The 22,169-nt window shown below is 43.0% G+C and overlaps 1 protein-coding gene across 4 annotated transcripts in view; it reads right to left on the bottom strand.

The window, feature by feature from the left end:
• LOC122216210 (STAM binding protein) overlaps positions 1–21,340 on the bottom strand; it is a 54,868-nt gene extending 33,528 nt beyond the window's left edge. For 2 of the 4 annotated variants that reach the window (XR_006200785.1, XM_042932735.1), the window contains exons 1-2: positions 9,025–9,105; positions 6,982–7,199 (exon numbers count right to left, since the gene is read on the bottom strand). Coding sequence is in view for 3 of the 4 variants with exons in the window: in XM_042932735.1 (XP_042788669.1) it covers positions 6,982–7,199; positions 9,025–9,105 (299 nt within the window). In the remaining variant the exon portion in view is untranslated. The other 2 variants (XM_042932737.1, XM_042932736.1) reach the window with 2 other exon arrangements.
• Between the last annotated feature and the right edge of the window lie 829 nt (positions 21,341–22,169).

The raw sequence follows: 22,169 nt of genomic DNA, 5'->3' as shown, positions 1-22,169 counted from the left end.
ATATATGGAGACAAACTAGTACTACCTGATAGGGTTGCTGTGACACTTAAAGAGATTAAAAAAAAAAAAGTGCTGAGCACAGTGCCTTGCACCTAGCCAACATCTACTATGATTGCACTGTATGCTATATGATTGTTTTTCACTAATAAATAAACAAAAATTGTGAGCAAGAAGAACAGATAAAGATGTGAACACCAGGGCTAGAAGTGTTCTAGGTGTAGAATACCTGTGGCCAGAGGTATACTGTTCTCTGGGTTAGATCTGGTTGCAGCCTAGAAAGGGAAACGTACCAAAGCAAAGATGTGTTGGCAAAAACACAAGCAAAGCAAACTATTAGGACGATGGGGATAAAAAGAGATATGCAGAAAAGGAAACACAAAAGGTAAGTATATGAAATGGTATTCAACTTTACTTATAATGAAAGAAATTCAAATTAAGATGAGGTACCATTTCCATATATCAGATTGGCAATGGCTTAAAGGTTGATTATAACCAGTATACACAGGGTGTTGGGAAATGGGTGTCCTTAGACACCCTTAACGGGGCTGTAATTTGATAATACGCTGTATTATCACAGGACAGTAATTTTCTTGGGGGTGGGGAGGGGAGACAACTATTCAAATTTTAAAATTTGTATATCCTTTAAACTCACAATTCCACCTCTAGGAATTTATCGTACACAACAGTACAAAGATATAAGACTATTCAATATAGCACTGGTCATAAAAGTAGAGAAAAACTTAAATGAAAACTTAAATGCCCATCAATAGGGGAATATTTAATAAATTATGCTGCACTCAAATGTGAAAAACAACATAATCATTCACTCATTCATTCGACAGATATTTACTGAGCACCTACTATGGGATCAGGCATTACTGTAAAGGCTGGGGATTTGGCGATGAACAGTCATAAATCCCTCCCAGCAGAGGGTGTGCATTATAGTGGGGGGAACAGACAATAAAACAAAACAATATATATATAATCAATGCCAGGAGAAACTCATTAATAGGGAAGGGGAATAGGAAGTGACAGGAGAAGGAGTAAGATTTTAGGGCAGCTAAGGAAGGCATCGCCAAGAAGATGGCATTTAATTAAGGACTGGAAGGGAGGAGGCCATAAAGAGACCTGGGACAAGACCGTTCCAGGCAGAAGAAATAGCCCTGAAGAGAATGAGATGGATCAGTATGTCCTAGTATGGAAAGATATGACTGCTAAGAAAGCAAGCTGTAGAACAGAATATATTGTATGATCTCATTCAAGCTTTAAGAAAAAAAGGATAAACGTGTGAGCCTATGTGCTTGCACAGACATATACATTTTCCTGGACACACAAGAAAGGACAGTGGTCACCTCTGGGGGATGTGACTCTTCTTTTTGCTTTAATATTTCCCTCGCTGGATAGTTTGAGAAAAAAACTAATTTAAAAAGCCAAGCAGAAATTCTGTAACGTGGATGGCTAAAAGACTCTCCTCTTATTTCTTCCTATCTTAGAAGTTACTGAGCAAAGTGAGCACGATCACAGATGAAAACCCTCTTCAGTCTGTAAGCCCCAATCCCAATGGAAAACATTGTCAATGCAGGTGACAGACGACTTTCAGAAAGCAGGTCTGTGTTATAGGAGGTTCACACAGCAGACGAGAAGTGCCTAAGTCCTCTGTAACTCCCTTCTGTGTAGCCTAGTCAATGACCATAAAAAGCTGTGAAAGAATTCACCGCCTGGATTATTGTCTGTGCTCATCATGAAAATATGTACTGATTTAATATGCTGAAGATCCTGCTATACTGGGGTCTGCAAAAGGCAAAGCATGCCTACTCTGGGGGGGAAATGTGCTTCAGATCATTAAGATGCCTGAACTGCCCAGGGAAAAGAACAAACATGCCTTTTAAAATCCGGAATTGAAGTACCCACAAAAGGTCTAGAACAATGACTTGCAATAGTGGGGGAGGCAGAGGAGTGGTGAGGTAGATGCCTGCTCCCTTCCCTCCTCCCTCCTCAGTAGTAATAATTGCCAAAGTGAGCCACTGTTACTGACAAGAATCTAACCAAGTAAAATGCGGTGGAAAAACAGACTGAGAATATTAAGCCAGAACTTTTTTGCAACTCCTACAGCTTGTCAGTTCACAGAATCAGAATTAGGGTCTTGAAGATACCTGCGAGAAAAATGAAGGTAGCTACACGTTTCGCTTCAGGTCAAGCCAATCCAACAAAGTCCCAAATTAAACTCCGAATCTAGCAAATTAAGTAAATGAGCTGCTTCATGCCACCATCTTCCCACTGAGCTCTCCTCCAGGGCCTACTTCATCATATTAAATGGTCCTGTAAGTGGGCACCATGTGCAGGGACAGACTCCCCATACCGATCTTGCCGTTAACATGGATATTCATGTCACTCAAAGCAACCCCAAGTCACAGAACAATATCAATTTAAGTACTCTTAATCCTACCCCCTCTTGCCTATTCAAGAGTTTACTGCGATAGTTAAACTCTCTTTTTGTGCTGTACCATCAGCCTCTCCTTCTTCACAGGCTCCTTTCCATTAGCAAATAGTATGCTCTAGAATCTCCCATCTTAAAATACACACCACACATTCACATACTCCTTGTCCCCCTTCAATTACTTCCTCATTTTTTCACTTCACTCTTCCTACCAAACTCCTCGAAAGAGTTATCTATGCCTGGGCTTGGCAAAATACAGCTAATAGGTCAAATCTGGTTTGCCATCTGTGTCTGTAAATGAAGTTTCGTTGGAACACAGCCACACCCATTCGTGCATGTGTTATCTAATGGTTGTTTTCACACTACAAGACAGAGGTTGTGACAGAGATCAAATGGCCTGCAAATCCAGAACTATTTACTATCTGGCCCTTTACGAAAATATTTGCCCACCTCTGGACGGGACTCACGGTCTCTACTTTCTCATTGTCCACTGACTCTTCGGCCCACTCCAATCTAATGTCTTCTTAGTCCTTCTGGTGAAACTGTTTACCAAGATCACCAATGACATCACGACACCAAACCCAAAACTTCACCCATCCCATCTGACCCTTTCTCACACAGCCTGGCCACTCTCCTGCAAATACACCATTCTCTCCTGGATTTCCTCTTGCCTCTCAAACCTCCCTTTGAGTCTCTTCTGCTGGCCCGCCCTCCCTCCCCAACCAACCTCAGGTCTCTTCTATAGTCTTTTTTTTTTTTTTTAATTATTTTTATTAAAAATTTTTTTAATGTTTTTATTTTTGAGATAGAGACAGACAGAACATGAGCTAGGAAGGGGCAGAGAGAGAGAGAGACAGAATCCAAAGCAAGCTCCAGGCTCTGAGCTGTCAGCACAGAGCCCGACGCGGGGCTCGAACCTACAAGTGGTGAGATCATGACCTAAGCCAAAGTCAGATGCTCAACCGACTGAGCCACCCAGGAGCCCCTATTCTACAGTCTTATTATTAAGCTTTCTTGATCTTTGAATGTGTCAGGAATCCTTCTGGCATCTGATGAAGCTCATGGACCCCACAGAATAATTTTTTAAAGATATAATACAAAACATAAAGGATTACAAAAGAAGCCAATTCTACTGAAATACAGTTTTCAAAATATAAAAATTGTAACATGTGCTTCTTTATTAATATATTATTAATACATTTTTAAAAGGATCTAACTGTGGCTTCAATAACAGTACTGTAATTCAGAAGCAGTGGCAAGTGTTAAATGCTATTTCGAGGTATCAGCATCAATTGTAATGTGATATAAAAATAGTGATTTCTATTGGTGACATTGTGAATATTATTATTACTGTGCAAAATTGAAGGAAATGTTGAATTTCAGTTAGAGGTTAGTGGAAACAAGAAAAGTTTTTCCCAACCGAATTCATGGAGTCCAAATTCTACCTCTGAATCCCTGTGGGGTTCCTGGACCCCAGATTAAGACCTATATGCCAGAAGATCTCAGCGGTTCTCATGGCTTCAGAACCGTCTATATGCAGGGGACTCCTAGGTTTGTATCTCCAACCCAGACCTCTCCTCAGTTCAGACTGGTACATCCAACTTCCTAAACTTAACACCTTAACATGTCAAAAAAACCAGGCCTGAATTCTTGAATATCCTCTCTACTCAACCCCTTTTCTACACCGTTCTCCCCATCTCAGTGAATGGGCCAGCACATCCTAAGTTACTAATGGCAGAAACCTGAGATCAACCTTGATACCATCATCCCTCCCAAACTGTCAGTAAGTCCCATAGACTCTACCTCCAGAATACAAATCCACCTGCTTCTTTCCATGCTGCCACACTCCAAGCCATCAGCCTCTCTCTTAAATTGCCATTAAGAGTATCCTAACTAATCTCCCTGCCTTCTCTTAACACACCCTTCAGCATTTGCAACATGGCAGCCCCAATTTATATATTCAGAATATAAGTAAGATTAGGTCATAACCTCTCTTAAAACTTAAAACTTTGCAATGGCTTTCTAACGCTGTCAAGATAAAATACAAACTCCTTACCGTGGTCTGCATGATTCTGCTCCACCTGCCCTCAGCCTCATCTTATTCTCCCCCCTTCAACTGCTACCCTCCAAACATGATGATCTTCTTTCAATCCTTAGAACACACTAAGGTAATTCCTACCCAAGAGCTTCTGAATGCAGTTACACCTGCTTTAAACATTCTGGTGTATGCTCTTGGAATGACCAACTCTATGGCATCCTTCAACTTTCAGTTTAAATCTTACCTTCTCAGACAGACCTTACTCTATTTGACACCCTTGGTTATTCTCTGTCACAGCACTCTCTTTGTTCCTTTCACAGCATTTGCCCTACTTTGAGACTAGATGTTTATTTGCTTACCTGTTTACTGTCTTCTCCTATAACTAGAAAGGTACACCAGTAAAGGCAGGGGCCATTTTACTTCTTATATATCCAAGACCTAGAGCAGTGCCAAGCAGGTAGCAGGTGTATGCAATATATATTTGTTGAATGAATATGGCCTGAGGGCAAGGGGCAACAGAATCCAGAAGGTCCTTCAGAAAATACTTGGTAGAGTGATTCTGTGATTCTACTTAACTTTCTCAATTATGATTCTTTGAAGAATTGTGCCCAGGGGCCTCATTCTGGAAGAACTCTCCACAAAATCACTGGAAATATTCAGGAATATTATTTCTACTAGCAGCAAAAGAAAGGGACAGTAGTCACGGAGATTTCTCGGGAAAACAAATTTTGTGCCCATTGTGCCAAGGAATAAAAAAACTCATAATAGCAAAAGAGAGGCAAAATTTATAATTATAATTATATATTATTATTACATACAATTATAACTCTATGAAACTTTATCAACACTAAGGTCACACAACAGGGCACGATGGCATGGATGGACTGCACGATCTCTGAGGACACAGGCACTACTTCTAAACTTAAAATAGACAACAGCAGTCCCTTTTCTACTAAAGGGACTCTAAAATCACAGTACGAATCCCAGGAAGTCTGCTTCTGTGCTAGTTTTCTTTAGAGTACTGGTTCTCAACCAGGGCAATTTTGCCCCTTAGAGACCATCAGGTAATGTCTGGAGGCATTTCTGCTGCCGCAATTCAGTGAGGGGGAGGGGTGCTACTGGCATCTAGTGGACAGAGACCAAGGATGCTACTAAACACTCTACAATGCACAGGGCAGTACTCACAACAAAGAACTATTCCACCCCAGATGTCAATAATACCAAGGTTGACAAACCCTGCTGCGGAGTAGTATGGGATCAAAAACTTAACATGATACAATTGAATTACATTGATTACTTTTGGGAGGACATATAAGAAACTAGTAAGGGTGACTATCTCTGGGGAGGGGCACTGAGATTTTGGGGAAAAGAGAAGTGATCGGGAGACTTCATTTTTAAATATATATATATCCTTTTGTGCCTTCTGAATTCTCCACCACATGTACATGTTACCTTTTCAAAAAATACCTAAAAATAACCAAAAGTAGTCAGTGTGGCTCAACACTATGGTCTCAACTCTAGCTTCAACTCACAGAACATTACCAAAAAAAAAAAAACAAACAAAAACAGGGCCTATGTTGTAGACCGAATCCTGAATTAAGAGTTAGGAAATCTGAGTTTTGTCACTCTAAAGTGTGGAACAAAGCAGATCACTAAGCCCAGAGTATGTTTCCTCACATGTAGAATGGAAGGACAATGTGTCCTTTCAATGCACACACAGCTATGAAGATCAAATGGAATAATGCAGGTGAAATACCTTAGGAACTATGAAGAGCCATACACACACATTATAGTTATTATTTTTTTAAAGGCCTTGGTATTATTATAAAAGAACAAGACCAGAGATTATAAATGAGATCCTTTAACAGTATTCCCTTCCTAAATTAGACATCGTTTCATTATCACTGGGGATTTAGAAGTTGTCCCCTGTTAATTATACTGACATCTATTTATGCTGCCTACCCTAAGAAGCTAAGTACCTCAAGGGAAAGGTCTTATGATGAGTCACATGAACTGTAGGCGGTCAATACTTATTTGATGATTTGCGTGACTATAATAAAGGTTAAGAAGAAAAACCTTTTTCTTGAATCACTCAATTTGTGACAAAATAAGTAGGGGTGAGGAATTTTGGCTCTGCTACCCCTCAGCAATAATGCTATGATTAGCTGCCTCAATAGAGGACAGGAAAAGCACTCATCAATACAAAACATGTGTAGTTTAACCATCATCTCCCTTGTCTAACAGCTGGGCTATGTGGGCACAGGCCAAAAAAGCTAGGTCTCTTACTCATGAAATCACTGAGTCATGAAAATAACACTTTCAGTACTCATGACTCTTTATGTCAAGGACAGTCGGTATGTAGGAGCTGCCTGCAAAAATGATTAATGCTAATGATGTTGTAAAGTTCTCTACTTTTAGCAATTCTGGGCAGAATAAATGAGCACATGAGCAGAATGAGTGAGGCATCAGTCACCGGAAAAGAAAAAGGAACCTGGAGGTGTCTTACGTGATATACTTGTTATAGAGGATGAAGGCATGTTCAATGTTGCCTTCCTCAGAGTAAATGGATGCCATTCGGATAATCTCGACTCCAGAGCGGAAGTACCGTCGGGGTGGAATGTCTTCATTTATCTCCACTGCACTACCCATCTGGGAGAGAGCCCTCACCCGGTCTTCGGGCGGAAGGCTCACGTCTCCATGGTCAGACATCAGGACCAAGAAGTTCTGAGACAGAAAAAACAGGTGGCATCAGCACCATGGTCCCCATCACAGCCTAGTACACAGTAACTGGTTATCCCACAAACTTCTACCTTATGAAGAAATTAAGAGAAAAATACCATATGCTGTGGCTTGTATCAAAGAAAGTCTCCTTCCTACAGGAAAGCTGAGACCCTCAAGGAAGCCCACATCACAATGACAGAAGTACTGGCAGACTCAAAAGCCTACAATCTCTGTGCCATAATTACGTGGTACAAGGAGTAAACTATAATGGGTGTTCGGTTCTACTCTTCAAGTTAATCATTCTCTCTACCACTAGGTGGCCCTGCCATAAAAGGAAGGATGGTATCTTATATTTTTGGCATTATTTCTCCTACCGGCTACCCATTTCCATCTACTCCAGTACCTGACATTGTATGCTCAATGAACTTTCATGAAGATTTTTAACTGATTTCAACTTTGATCATTTGTATTTAATGAGAGTAACTGACATTTTTCTATGGTGTACTTTTCCACATCTGAATACAAGGTGAGGGGAACTGGTCTGGGAACAAACGCTCACAATCCTAGTTCTGCTCACCAAACCACTATTCCAGTCAACCCACAACATCATTCATCACATCAGGGTAAGGAATTTAGATCTAAACAAAACAAAACAATTTACTCAAATCTATCTTCAAAGATTAAGCATTCTTCAAACAACAAACAGGCACAAAGGTAACTGGGAATGCAAAAAACAAATCAACAAAAACCCCAAGAGTTTTCCCTTCCTGTGTTTCAAACCGCAGTAATTCTACAATCTTTCTAGATACTCTGCTGTTAGAATCAGATTCCAACTTCCAATCAGATAACACTCTACCATCATTTTCAAAAAGAATCTGGGTATTTGTTACACATTGAATTACAGCACACCCTAGCCAGCACGTTCTGGTATATACAAACTGTATATACTAGAATTCAAGGCCCTAAGTCTACTGGCCCCATTTTGTTTTCGATCTTAAATTTGCTCCTTCCCAACAGAGATCTTTTTCCTCCAGTCAGGATTCTGTCCTGGATTCTGTCCAGAAATCCACACATTTGTTTCATTTGTCTAGCCACTGCTTTTCTGTTTTCCACTCCAGTCCCTCCCCAAGAGGTCTCTCTTGGCCAATTCTATCTCTAGGTCACACTGCCCCCAAGCTTCCTATCTAGACACCCTTACGAGTAGTCCAAAAGCTGTGCGGACGACCAAGGATGCAGAGGCATTCCATCTCCCCAAAGCCTTTTTAGAGGCTCAGAAAGCTGCTAAAACTTTCCTAGGTTGCCTCATTAGTAAACTCAGTCCAGAGCCCATTAAAACCAACTGAAGCAGAGGATGCTTGTTGCGCCTCAGTAGCTTTGAGAAGAGGATCTTTAGGCGGATGGAACCCCCTCCCGAGGCCAGCAGTACTACAGGGCTGAGCAACACTCCAAAGAGGAGATGCGGCACCCGCAAACAAGGGGGAAGAGAGGAGGAGATCTAGGGAAGTAGCAGGAATGCGCAGAGGTGGTGTATTCAGTAAAGAGGGACCTCCTGACACCTGCTTGAGGCCCGCTTCTTGAAGGCCCTCAAACCCAAGCTGCCAACCCAGGGCAAAATTATCCAAGGTTTTCGGGTCTTTTGAGCGCGGCAGGCGGGGATGCACTGGGCCTGGCTGGGACAGAAGCCATCAGTGGCCTCGCGCGCGGCGGACCGGGCAGAGGGCGCGGGGGGAGAAGGCTGCAGGCCCCACACTCACGGCGGCCGTTCCCTTTCAGAGTCCGAACAAGCTCAGTGGCCCAACCCCACCCCATTCCCAGGACCCTTCCCCACCTGTCCCCGCGGACGACACTCGGAGCTTCCGGAAACGTCACATCCGGCGCCCGCCCCTCCCACTCCCGCTGATCTACTCATTATACTCTCAGGAACACCGGATCCAGGGCGGCAAGCTGGTGGGCGGGGCTAGAGCCGCCACCTGCGAAAATACGACCAATGAGAAGAGGGCTCCACGTCGGCCATCTTGGTAAAGGAAAAGCAACAAGGAAGAAAGAGAAAGCCAAGTAATTAAAGGAACCAATGGCCAAGCTAACTTATGTTTTTAGAATTAAAATGATTTGGGATCGAGTTTCCTGCCAGATAGCCCCCATACCACACTCACACAAATTCACAAATCAACATTCAAGGAGGGAATTACTGATTCAAGTACCTGGCTAAACCCTGACCAGGGTTTCTAAATCCATGAAAGAAAAACTTAAAACTTCAGCTTGCTTTTGTCACTACCTACACAAAATTGATAGTGTGAGGTATCAGGCTTCTATTGCCTAGAAAAAAACCTTAACATCAACTTTTTTTTTTTTTTTAACGTTTATTCATTTTTGGGGGGGGGGTGGTACAGAGAAAGCAGGAGACACAGACTCCAAAGCAGGCTCCAGGCTCTGAGCTGTCAGTACACAGCCCCTCACAGGGCTCGAACCCACTAACGGTGAGACCATGACTGGAAGGGAAGACGGTTGCTTAACCAACTGAGCCACCCAGTCACCCCAAGACTAACTTTTTAATGTTAGAACACAATTTATTGAAATCAAGTGTTTAGTTTACAAGGGTCACTGTGCAAATCAATGGAGCCACAAAGATCTGTATGACACAGTTCCTGCCCCTACAGCCAGGACAGGCAGTTATTCACACCAGTTATTTACACCAAACAGTGGCATATTCTGTATACAGATGTGTGTATGTATGAATATATGCACAGTCTCTTTCCCAAGAGGTTCTTCAAGCCTGCTATTCATTTTCTCTCAGGAGACTTTTTATATCACCACTCTGAAACTTTGTGCTCTCTGAGGATACTTTACCCACCAAATTTGGGGACCCTGTCTGTAAGTTCGTTAATGTGATGACCTGACCTATCCTTCAAAGTCTAGCTTAAAGCCCCTGCACCGGTATTAGCCCTTCTACCAGGTCAGTGTCCGGATCTCTAATTTCTCTGGCCCTCTGTTGTGTATCTGTGTCTGGGATTTTCCCAAAGTGATTCTATGTGGTCATTGGCTTTCCAGACTTAGGGCTGAAAGCACTTGCCAGATTCTTTCTCCCTTAAAGCATAAATAGGCATGTCAGGGGCACCTGGGTGGCTCAGTCACTTGGGCGGCTGACTACAGCTCAGGTCATGATCTCATGGTCTGTGAGTTCAAGCCCCGCATCTGTGCTGTCAGCACAGAGCCTGGAGCCTGCTTCTGATTCTGTGTCTCCCTCTCTCTCTGCCCCTTCCCTGCTTGCTCTCTGTCTCTCTGTCTCTGTCTCTGTCTCTCTCTCTCTCTCCCTCAAAAATAATAAACATTAAATAGGCATGTCAGTGCAAGGATCCACTATCAATTTTCCTGGATCCTCTGAAGATAACTCTGGGAAGACAGTTGTAAAGGGCACTATTCTGTCTTCAAAACTCTTTCTCTACTGACTCTTTCCTTTCAGAATGTAAACATAGTGGGTAGAGCCTAAAGAAATTGAGGCACTGAGGGTGCTGGTCATAGTGAAGGCATACAGTGCAGTTGGACTCTTGGCAGGAGCGAACACAGGACAAAATCCAACACATTCAATCTCTCACTCAGTAAATATTTGTTGAGTATCTACTATGTGCCAGCTTCTGTTCTGGTTGTTAGGGATACAGCAGTGAACAAATCCAGTAGGTGGATATTGTTATGGTGCAAGTACAGGCAGAAGCAGAGCTGGTGGGGTGGGGAACAGGGGCAGCTGCTGCCATTAAGCACCGTTTCCAAGTGGTGGTTTTTCTTTGTAATGTTTAATGTAACAAGTTAACAGAGTTTACAAACATGCTATATGTTAAGACTATGATGAGAAGCCTTTAAGAAGCCATGAATGGGAAGCACGTAAGAGAGGGGTGCGCATAATCACAAACACAGCAACCACCACACACAGGTTGTCCTTGATATTAGAAAGGAGATATACCCAGGTGATGGCAATTCTTAAGATAATGGCTGAGAGGATGTAGTAAGCAGGATCTGGTTCATTCAGGAAGGGAATCTGTAAATATTGACCAATTTTTGGCCTCTGGGGCAACTGGTCAGCACTCTTGGCTTTAGAGGTATCAGAAACAGCAAGTAAACCCCGGCCAAGGTGAACATCTGACATTCTTCATGACATTCCTGATTAACGGGAAAAGCTACACACTGGACGATTTTGTATGTGCATCCAGGAAATTAATGCTACAAGAATTCCGTTGGTTCTTGGCAAAACTGAGGAGGACTCCTGCCCCAAAGATTGGAGGCTAAGCATCAAGCTATTCTGTCAGCAATTAGGCTTCGGCAGCTCACGTGGAGGGCCAAGGCCAAACTAGGAAGTGAGGTGGTCGTTCTTTCTGGTGCCCAGATGTACCTAGTCAGTACATTTTCCCTGAATATAACATTCTCCATATGACCTCGTGCAAAGTTCGGTGTCACAGACTCCTGCCTTCCTATTTGTTTATTCCTAACTGCTCATTCCTGGGTAGCAGCAAAAGTCTCCTAAAAGGCAAAATTCTTACCTCAATATATAGCTTCAGGGTAGAGAGAAAATGTCCAGATGGGCTTTCTGGGAAAGATAAAAACAAGGAAGACTCTAGGCACGTATCACTTGCCTCCTTGTTACCCCTGTGGTGAGTCACATACCTAGAGGGGCAATCTCACTAATACAGGAATGCCATCCATTCTTACCTACTTCAGTGCAATCTTACAGCAGCAGCTAATACGCTTTTATAACAAAAATCAGGTTCTGTTGCTCCTGGGTTAAAAACCCTCCAATTACTTCCCATGGCACTTGGAATTAAAAATCCAAACTCGGGTGGCTCAGTCAGTTAAGCATCTGACTCTTGATCTCAGGTCAGGTCTTGATCTCAAGGTGGTGAGTTCGAGCCCCACATTGGGGTCCATGCTGGGTGGCACCTACTTTAAAAAAATCCAAACTCCTCACCCTGGTTTATAGAGTGACTTAGTCCCTGCTGTCTCTCAGACTTCATCTTCTACTCTCCCTCTTGCTTACTGCTCTCCACCACACTGTCTGAACATCTGCCGTTCCATTGCACAGCTGTTTCCTCTTCCTGGACTGCTCTTACCCTGATTTTCACTTGGCTGACTCCATCTTAACATTCACTTATCAATTTACATGTCATGTTCTCTGACCACACACTCTAAGTAGCCACCCAATCACCCTCTACCACTCACTCTTGTTTTAATTCTTTTTGTAGTCCTTACCACTGTCTGCTTTGGTCTTTTATGGTCTGGATTGATTATTGTCTTTAATTCCCCCCTAAAATATAATCTCCAGAAATATAGGAGCTTTTTTTTTTTTTTTTTACTTGTTCACACATGTAATCCCAGTACCTAGAATAGCTTGGGGACCCAGAAGACACTCAAGAAAGATTGCTGAATGTTCAAATATTGTTAAAATAAATGTTGTCTCACTGTCCCCAAAATTAATTACAAGGATGGGTGGCCAATTATAATGAAATTAACAATGAAAAACAGTGGCCATTATGCTCTTGGGACCAAGTCTTCTCTAAAAGGCAGTTAGGACTAGGAGCAGAGGGGAGCCTGGGTGGCTCAGTCGGTTGAGCGTCTGACTTCAGCTCGGGTCATGATCTCGCAGTTCGTGGCTTCAAGCCCTGCATCGGGCTCTATGCTGACAGCTCAGAGCCTGACGCCTGCTTCAGATTCTGTGTCTCCCTCTCTCTCTGCCCCTCCCCTGCTCATGTTCTGTCTATCCCTCTCTCTCAAAAATAAACATCAAAGAAGAACTAGGAACAGAAAACCTCCAAGGCTAGACACCTTCATTAATTGAGCAAATATTTATTGAGCATGTATCATGTTCATGAATCTTATGTCAGGCAATGAGTCTACAATAACAACAAGAAAAACTCAGTTTCTGTTGTTTTAAGGCCCTCATGGATGAGAGCCCAAAGCCATCAGAAGAGAAAAAAAAAATCTTTAAAAGATTAAGTTTCGGGGCGCCTGGGTGGCGCAGTCGGTTAAGCGTCCGACTTCAGCCAGGTCACGATCTCGCGGTCCGTGAGTTCGAGCCCCGCGTCAGGCTCTGGGCTGATGGCTCGGAGCCTGGAGCCTGTTTCCGATTCAGTGTCTCCCTCTCTCTCTGCCCCTCCCCCCTTCATGCTCTGTCTCTCTCTGTCCCAAAAATAAATAAAAAAAAAAAAAAAAACGTTGAAAAAAAGATTAAGTTTCTCGAGGGGATTCTAGGTGAACTCCATGCACTGAAACACTGAAGCAGCCTATCTTGAGCATTGCTAGGGAATGGGGGTGATTTGAAAGCAGAAATGGAATGTGTACTAAAGACAAATTGTTCACAGCTAAAATTTTTGCTGTGAACCCATTGGGGATATAAAATGGCAAACAGAATTTTAAAAGTAAATACTTTTTTTTTTTTTTAAGATGTAGAATGTAGAAAGAAGTGTTCCCAAAAAAGGGGGGTGGAATGCAGCAAGTGTACCGGGATCTTTAAAGCTTACACATTACAACATACGCAACGTTGCACATGCATGCGAATTGTGTTCCTTTTTCAACGTTTTTTTTTTTTTTTTTTTTTTTTTTTTTTTTTTTTATTTATTTTTGGGACAGAGAGAGACAGAGCATGAACGGGGGAGGGGCAGAGAGAGGGAGACACAGAATCGGAAACAGGCTCCAGGCTCCGAGCCATCAGCCAGCCCAGATGCCTGACGCGGGGCTCGAACTCACAGACCGCGAGATCGTGACCTGGCTGAACACCACTTCATCAGGTGATTCCAACTTCAGCTCCTTTTGAGCTGAAGTTGGAATCACCTGATGAAGTGGTGTTCCTTGAGAAGACAGCTGTGGTAAAATTGGTAACATCAAGCTGAATCTGAGGATTGGAGCGCCACCTATAGTTTGTTTGAAGACTGGTATCTTCATTGCCAAGAAAAACGTCTAGTTGGGAAAATGAGTTTTATGCATGCTTGAAAAGGCTTTTAATGTGTGTGTATTGTTATAATTAATGCTTAAATCTATACATAAGGGATCAATTTTAGACATATTTTATTCCTTTGGTATTTGTTAGTTAACTGTGAGTTATATAATTTGGTTCCTAATAACCCAAAGCCTTTTGTTTTAGGTTAAGATTGACAATCTGAAGATTATAAATTTCAACTAAGGCTAAATCACATAACAAATTATAGGGCTATTTGAATTGGACACTTTAGGTTGAGGGATTTTATCATTTTGTATTTGGTTTATACATTTCTTTGCAAAAATACTGCCATATAACCGGCACTATAACTTTGAATGGGAGATTAAAAATCGCATGCCCCTATGTTTATACTCTGAAAAGTATCCATTCAGTCAATCAACTAATATCTACTGTGTATTCACTATGTGCCAAACATTGCTCAAGGCCTTGGACATATATCAGTGAATAAAGCAGACAAAAAGCAGAAATCAATGCCCTCAAAGATCTTACACGTTAGTGATAGGTGAGGGAGTGATGGATTATAAACAATGATCATAACAAACAAGTAAATTACATTGTATGTTAGAAGATTCTACGCGCTATGGGAGAAAATGGAACAGACTGAAGGAAAAGAGAAGCACAGGGAGGCAGTTGCGATTCAAATGGTGTAGTCAGGAAAACCCTCATTGAAAAATTTTGAGTGAAGACTTGGAGGTTAAGAAAAGCATTCCAGGCAAGAAAGAGCAAGTGCAAAGGCCCTGGGCCAGGAGCTTGCTGGTGTACATAAGGAACAGTGAGGCCTCGGAGTGAGTGGAGTGGAGATGAGCAAAAGGTGCCATAGCAGTAGGTCCTGTAGGATAGGAGTCAGAAAACTATGTTGTGACTCGTCTTTGTAAATGAAGTTTTATTGGGACACAGCCATGCCCATTTGCTCACATATTTTCTGTGGCTGCTTTCCTGCTACAACCGCAGAGTACTGAGGCAGAGACAATCTGGCCCACAGAGACAAACATTACTGTCTGGCTCTTTATAGAAAATGTTTGCTGACCCCTGATGTAGGTTGGATCTTATAGGCCATTGTGGGGACATTGGGTCTGACTCTGAGAAAAATGGGAAGCCATGAGAGGGCTGTCACAGAAGGAAGACAAGATCTGACTTATGTTTTGAAAGGATCATTAAGGTGACTGTGTTGACAAATTTTAGAGAGGCAAGCGTGCTAGCTGAGAAGCCAGTACGGACTGTGTTCATAAGGTATGCTGGGATGCCCCCAGGATGCCATAGCAAATTCATCAGGGTGTAGCGGGATTTTCTAAATTTTTGAAGGGTTCACAGCAATACTTGACATCTGTCAGACACCATGTGAGCTTCCAGCTAATGGGTGGTTCACAGTTTCAACATTAGGTCATGCTATTTTCCTTTCAGTGCTGTCATATCTTTCTGAAGCTGGGTTTTCGGCAGTACCTGTAATAAAAAGCCAGTACTCTTTGAAAATCAATGTGGAGCAGGAGATGAGGCTGGCAGTGTTCGACTTAACTCCGAGGTTTGAGATGTTGTGCAGTGCCCAACAGTCACGCACCCTCCATCAGCAAGTAAATGTGCTTATTTAAGAGTGAAATTAGAATATCTTTCTTTTCTCCTACAGCTATTATTTTTCAGAATAATAGTCGGTTGTTGGAGCATCGTCTTATTGTACAATGTGCTGTGTTACTGGAGCATTTTTCCTGTGGCTGCTCTAATGAATTGCCACAACCCGGTGCCTCGTAAAGCAGAAATTAATTTTTTCACAGTTTTGGAGGTCGGAAGTCTGAAACGAGTGTCACTGGGACAAAATTAAGGTGTAAGCAGGGCTACACTCCTTCCAGAGGCTCTTAGGGAAGATTTCATTCCTTGCCTGTTGCAGCTTCTTGTGACTGTTGGCTGTCACACTCCAATCTTTGCATCCATGGTCGCCTTGCTTTTTCCTCTGCTATCTGTATCAAATCTCCTTCTGCCTCAATCTTCTCAGGACACACGTGAAGGACACCTGGCTGACTCAGTCAGCGGAGTATGCATCTCTTAAACTCAAGAGTCATGAATTTGAGCCCCACATTGGGCATAGAGATCATACATATATAAATGCACATATGTGATTGCATTTAGGATTCACCTTGCTAAGTTGGGATAACCTCTCCATGTCAAGATCCTTTTTAAAAAAATGTTTCTTTTTGAGAGAGCAAGAGAGAGAGCATGTGCGAGGCAGAGAAGAGGCAGAGAGAGGGAGACAGAAGATCTGAAGTGGGCTCCGCACCGACAGCAGAGAGCCCGATGTGGGGCTTGAACTCAGGAACCGCTAAACCTAGGCGTTCTTCAAGATCCTTAACTACTCACATACACAAAGATCTTTTTTTCTAAATAAGGTGGTGATATTAACAGGTTTCAGAGATTATGACCTGATCAGCTTGGGTGGCCATTATCTAGCCTACTACAGGCATAAATCCTTACTACCTTTTTGGCACCTAACTACTTAATAAATGGGACTGTTAAGTATTTCTTTGAGCCTATAGGTGAGACACCAGGGCTCTGTGAATATGTAAAGTTTGAGAGCCTCTGAATTAGGAGGCTCTGCCAATAATCCAGACAGGGAATGATGGGGGCTTGGACTTGAGTGGCAATGGAGAAAAGCGGTTGGAAGTAGACAAGTTCTAGATACAATTTGAAGGTAAGACAGATGGAGTGTGCTGACGTTCTGGATGTGCAGTTGGAAGGGAAAGAGAGACCGCAAAGTCTCTTTATACTTTTTCTGGAAACAGAAATGAAGATGAAGAAAGCAGTGCACGGACCAGAATTTTTGCTGGGGACGCGTGCAGACTGGTGGTTCCATTTTGTACATGTTTAGAGAAGTAATACAAAAAGAAAGAAAAAAGGGAAGGAAAATACGTGCATTCCCAACTAGGGCCTGCCGCCAGACCCTCCACCTGCTTACTCTACTCTCATGGTGGTCAAATGTCCCTCCACCCATGTTTTGACTTCTAATTCCAAACGTGGACTGAGCAAATACAGACATGAGGTTCCATGTTAGACAGAGGAGACTTAGAAAGCCTTGTCCGAGCCAGAATCCTAAAGAGGATAGGGCAAATTGGGCTCTCCTTTGAGGAGCTGAAAATTACAGAACCCCCAAATTAAAAATAGTTATGCCAAATGATGGAGTGGAATTTCAGAAAGACGAGGCAGCAGCGTAGTTTTTGAATCTCCCCAAAGGCTTTCATGGAAATAGATCAAAACCAAAGGCCCACTGGTAGCATTTACCGTGAAATTAGAAACTCCCCAAAACAAAAGGGTGGGTGTAACATAAGCCCTAACAGTTGCTTTTTTCCTTTTTTGTTAATGCCTGACTTAAGCTTTGATTGCCTGTTCATTTCAAAGAGGCATCCACTTCAAAGACCGCTACCCCAGTAAACACAGTGCTAGCCATACATGGGATAAATAGCCAGGCCACTTTCCCCCAACTGAGGCTTCTTTGACGTAGAAATCTCAGTCAATTTCAATAACTGACTTTTGGGACCACTTGTCTTTTCTTTCTCCCTGTGTTTTAAATCCCCACTCCCATGTTTTCTGTTTTGTTTAAGGAGGCTACACACTTAGCATGGAGTCCAACCCAGGGCTTGAACTCATGGCCCTAAGATCAAAACCTGAGCTGAGATCAAGAGTCAGACGCTTGACTGACTGAACCACCCAGGCACCCCTTTTTTAAGTAGGCTTCATGCCCATCCACTCCTATTTTAAATTCACCACTAAGGACTGAGCCCTTGAAACCCCAGGCCCCCACCCTTGATCCTGGTCCTGATTTGAACCCCTGGTCCCAGTACTCTGTCTCTACCTGAGACCTCACTGTGTGGCCCCAGGTGTACTGTGTAAGGAATAAACCTCTATTTTTTCAAACATTCCTGGTGGTTGCTGCTAAAGGACATCTTGAAATTATAGTAAGAACCAGAGGACTGATTCAACCACATTGGTTACTGACAGGCTGAGACCTACACACAACAATGGGGAAGAGTACCATCAACAGGCACAGACTTGCCCGCTTCTGGTGTCTGCACCAGAGGCAGTCGCAGACTGGAGGAAGCATCTGATGGCCTTGAGGGCAGGAAGACTTCAACCTGCCAGCAGGTACTCACTCGCAATTTGAGAACAGCAGCTGAGACCTGGTGGTGCAGTCCTGTCCACCCACAAAGTGAGGAAGTACAAGGAGCCCCAGAGGGGGTCTAAAGGACTGGGGGTGCTCTTGCCCTGCCCCACCTCTGTCTTGAAATGGAGCAGCCCGAGCTCCCTTCCAGATGTGACCCACCCAGAGGAGAAACTTCTCACAGCAACAACAGACACAAAGGGAAATGTCTTGATAAAAGTCTGGAGAAGGGAACAGAGCCAGGAAACCTCAGAAAGAAGCCATCCATTTTTGAACGCTACATTCGGAGAAAACAAAAAACAAAAAACAAATTCTGTGAAGTTAGGAAAGTGATCCGCAACCACAACTCCTTTTCAAAGTGCATTAATACTGATTTCACTTAAAAAGCGGATAACAGAAATGAGATTGAGATCAAGTCCTACACAATAGAATGGTGGGGGGTCTCCACATGTGGGACAACAACCAGGTGGAAGCCGGTGGCACTGGAGGTGAAAGGATTCACCTGAGGCAGAACAAAGGCGATAGAAGTGTATTGAACACATCACAAGGGAGCAGTGGGCAGGACAGCAAAAGAGAGACTGTCTGCAAGGAGACAGTGTGTGGGGGCTGTATTTAAAAGGGGAAGGTGAGGAGGTATGGAGACATATGGAACTTTTCCTTTTTGCTAACTGTGCTTGGTTGTAAGTAGCCCACATGTTAGTTAGGGCCTATGGATATTTTGATGTGGGTCACCTGATGGGCCAGTCTGTATTCAGCCCAGGGGTTGGAGGTCACTGTGGGCCCTTTTGTCTCTATTTCGCCAGGTGGTCACTGTGGGCCCTTTCTACATTCCATCACTCAAGCCTGTTGTCTAAAAGCGGCCTCTAAAGGTAGCATAAGAAAATGAGAATAGCATCCCTTCAGAAAATGAAAGCAAGTCCAAAAAGACAGGACCACAAAACAGATCAAAATTGGAACATGCTATTTCAAAACAAGCTAAAAGATGGGGTCCCTGGGTGGCTCAGTCAGTTAAGTGTCCAACTTCAGTTCAGGTCATGATCTTGCGGTTCACGGATTCGAGCCCCACACCGGGCTCTGTGCTGACAGCTCAGAGACTGGAGCCTGCTTCAGATTGTGTCTCCCTCTCTGTTTCTCTCTACTCCTTCCCCACTCACGCTGTCTTTCTCTGTCTCAAAAATAAACATTGAAAAAAATTCACAACAAGCTAAAAGATATTAGAAGGAACAACGTAAAAGATGAAAGAATGTGGAGTGAGGGAGGGAAGGAGAGGGAAGTTATTATCTAATAGCTCCAGAGTTTCTGTCTGGGGTGATAAAAAAGCTCTGGAAATGGTATTTGGTTTTTGTTTTATCTATTTCCATGAGACGGCTGGGGACATCCAAAAACTATGCTGCTGGTTCCATCTTTCTAGAGTCCTGTTCAATTTTTTGACATAATTATTTTAAATGTGGTTGGTGGTGATGGTTTCACCTCATCATGGATGTGCTTAATGCCACTGAATTGTGTACTTAAAAATGGCTAAATTGTGTACTAAAAAATGGTAAATTTTGTGTTGTGTACATTTTACCATAATAAAAAAAAAGATGAAAGACCAACATAAATCAGAATTAGGAGGGATGATAGAGCTCAGGACAGAATTAAAAATAAAAGAAAAAATCAGAAATAAAGACTTAAGTTAAAAATAATACAAGAGTAAATGAACATAATGGATAATGCCTTAAGAGAAACAAATAAGAAAAGTGGGAAACTTTTAAAGATGAAAAAGAAGATAAAAAGAATTCCAGAGAAATGGCAAATATAAAAGGTAGGCAAAAAAGTCAGGACAACTCTGAAGAGAGTAATACAAATACATACAAGAAGTTAGTATGCTCTAAAAGTGACATTCTAAATCAGTGGAGCAAATTAGTCAATACATTGTGATACATTCATGTTGAGACAAATGGTTTCTCTAGAAGGATTCACATACAGTGTGGCAAAAGTAGATGTCTCTAAGGGGGCAGGGAAATGGGCAGCTGGGTATTTCCATTGAATACCTTTTGTACCTTGTTCTGTCATGTGACTTTATTACCTCTGAATTCTGACTGCCTGAGTTCAAGCCCCAACACCCCCAATTGCTAGCTCTTAATCCTGGGCAAACTTTTGACACTCTCCAAGCCTATGTCATTATCTGTGAAGCGGAGTGAAGAAACTCTCAATAAATGTAAAATACTAGCAGAAACAACCCAAATCTCCACCAACTGATGAGTGGATACACAAATGTTGCAGAGTCGTGCAACAGAATATTATAGTCATAAAATCAATGAAGTAGACACACTAGGACATGGATGAACTTTGAAAACATAATGCTAATTACAGAAGTCAAAGGGCACATATTGTACTATTTCACACCTATGAAATGTCCAGGGAAGGCAAATTCAGAGAGACAGAAAGATTAGTGGTTGCCAGTTGCCAGTGGAGGGGGGGAGAGAATGAGAAGTGACTGCTAATGGTCCAGGGGGGTTCTTTTTGGGGTGATGAAAATGTTATGGGTTAGATAATGGTGATGGTTGTACATGCTTGTAAATGTCCTAATGACACTGAATTTATAGTTTCAAAGGGTGAATTGTATGGTATGTTAATTATATCTCAATACAAGATGATTTTTAAAAAGCAAATTACCATAAAAAAAAATAAGCAAATTGCCAATTTTTCCGTGGTGATTTTCCGTTGTCCCCATCCCTCCCCTCCCCCCACTCCATTCCCTTTCCTGCCCCACCCCCTCCACGCCCTCACTCTCTCTACCCCCCCAATTCTTTCTAGCTGTCCCACCAAGTCCTAAGGAGCACCTCTAGACCTTTGGCACCTGCGTGCTACAGCCGTTGGAGCGCTACTGAGTTCCCTCATGTGCCCACCGCTCTTACCTTGTGGGAATGGACCCCTCCAGCTGATTTTCCTCCTGCGCTTCAGTTGGTCAGTTTTAGAGAAAGGGGCACGCACATCGGCGTCGATGGAGGACGACCTGGCAGGCCCCCCTGGTTAACGTTTAAGTCCCTCCGGAAGTTTGATCTCGACCACCATGTGACTTCCGGATGCTCTGATCTGAAAGCCGGGTTGGCCATCTGCTGGCGCTTGCTAATACTGAAGGCTTTGGAGGCATATATAAGCCTCCAATTGAAGCCTCGTTCCTCTGCCCGCAGTGTGACCTAAGCCCATTGCTGAATCTCACTAGTAAAGTGGCACAGTTGTACTAGCGTTGCATGTCGTTGTGTTGGTTAACTGAAGTAGTGCGTTCACCGGCCTGGTGCGTAGGTGTTTAATAAACAGTGATTTGTATCCCAGGCCCTGTTCTCGGCGTGCCTCCTGCTTCTCGGCGGGCCTCCTGCTACAGCAGTTGGCTTGGCTAGGCTCCAGTGATCAGCTGCCCCCAGGATAAATGTGAGCCCTTGCCATCCATCCAGTAGATGGATGATTTGTACTTACCTTACCCAGCTATAGTCATAGATGGATAGGACAACCCAAACATTTTGGAGGTATGTCTTGAATCTCTTGTTTTCTAAAATACTATAGGGTGGACATGAGATGTAAGGCCAGCCTCCACGAAAGGCTTTACATTTATTCTGGTCAGCCTAGACTGACTCATCTCCTGTCATCTTCAATTCTATTTATTCTTTTAACCCTAACCTCAGACCCTGCTTCTGCCATTTCCCCCACTCCTGCTTTTTATAAACCTAGAAAATCTCTCCCCTTTCAGCCCTCGTGGCCCTTCCTCTTTTCTTCTTATCCCCTTTCCCTTATTCTCCCATCCAACTTTTGGTTCTTTCTCATGCAGACTTTTATCCCGACCCCCACCAAAGAAAACCCCCAGTTAACAGTA

This window comes from Panthera leo, chromosome A3 (assembly GCF_018350215.1).
Source record: "Panthera leo isolate Ple1 chromosome A3, P.leo_Ple1_pat1.1, whole genome shotgun sequence".
Taxonomy (NCBI): domain Eukaryota; kingdom Metazoa; phylum Chordata; class Mammalia; order Carnivora; family Felidae; genus Panthera; species Panthera leo.
This window is presented reverse-complemented; position numbering and strand designations above follow the sequence as displayed.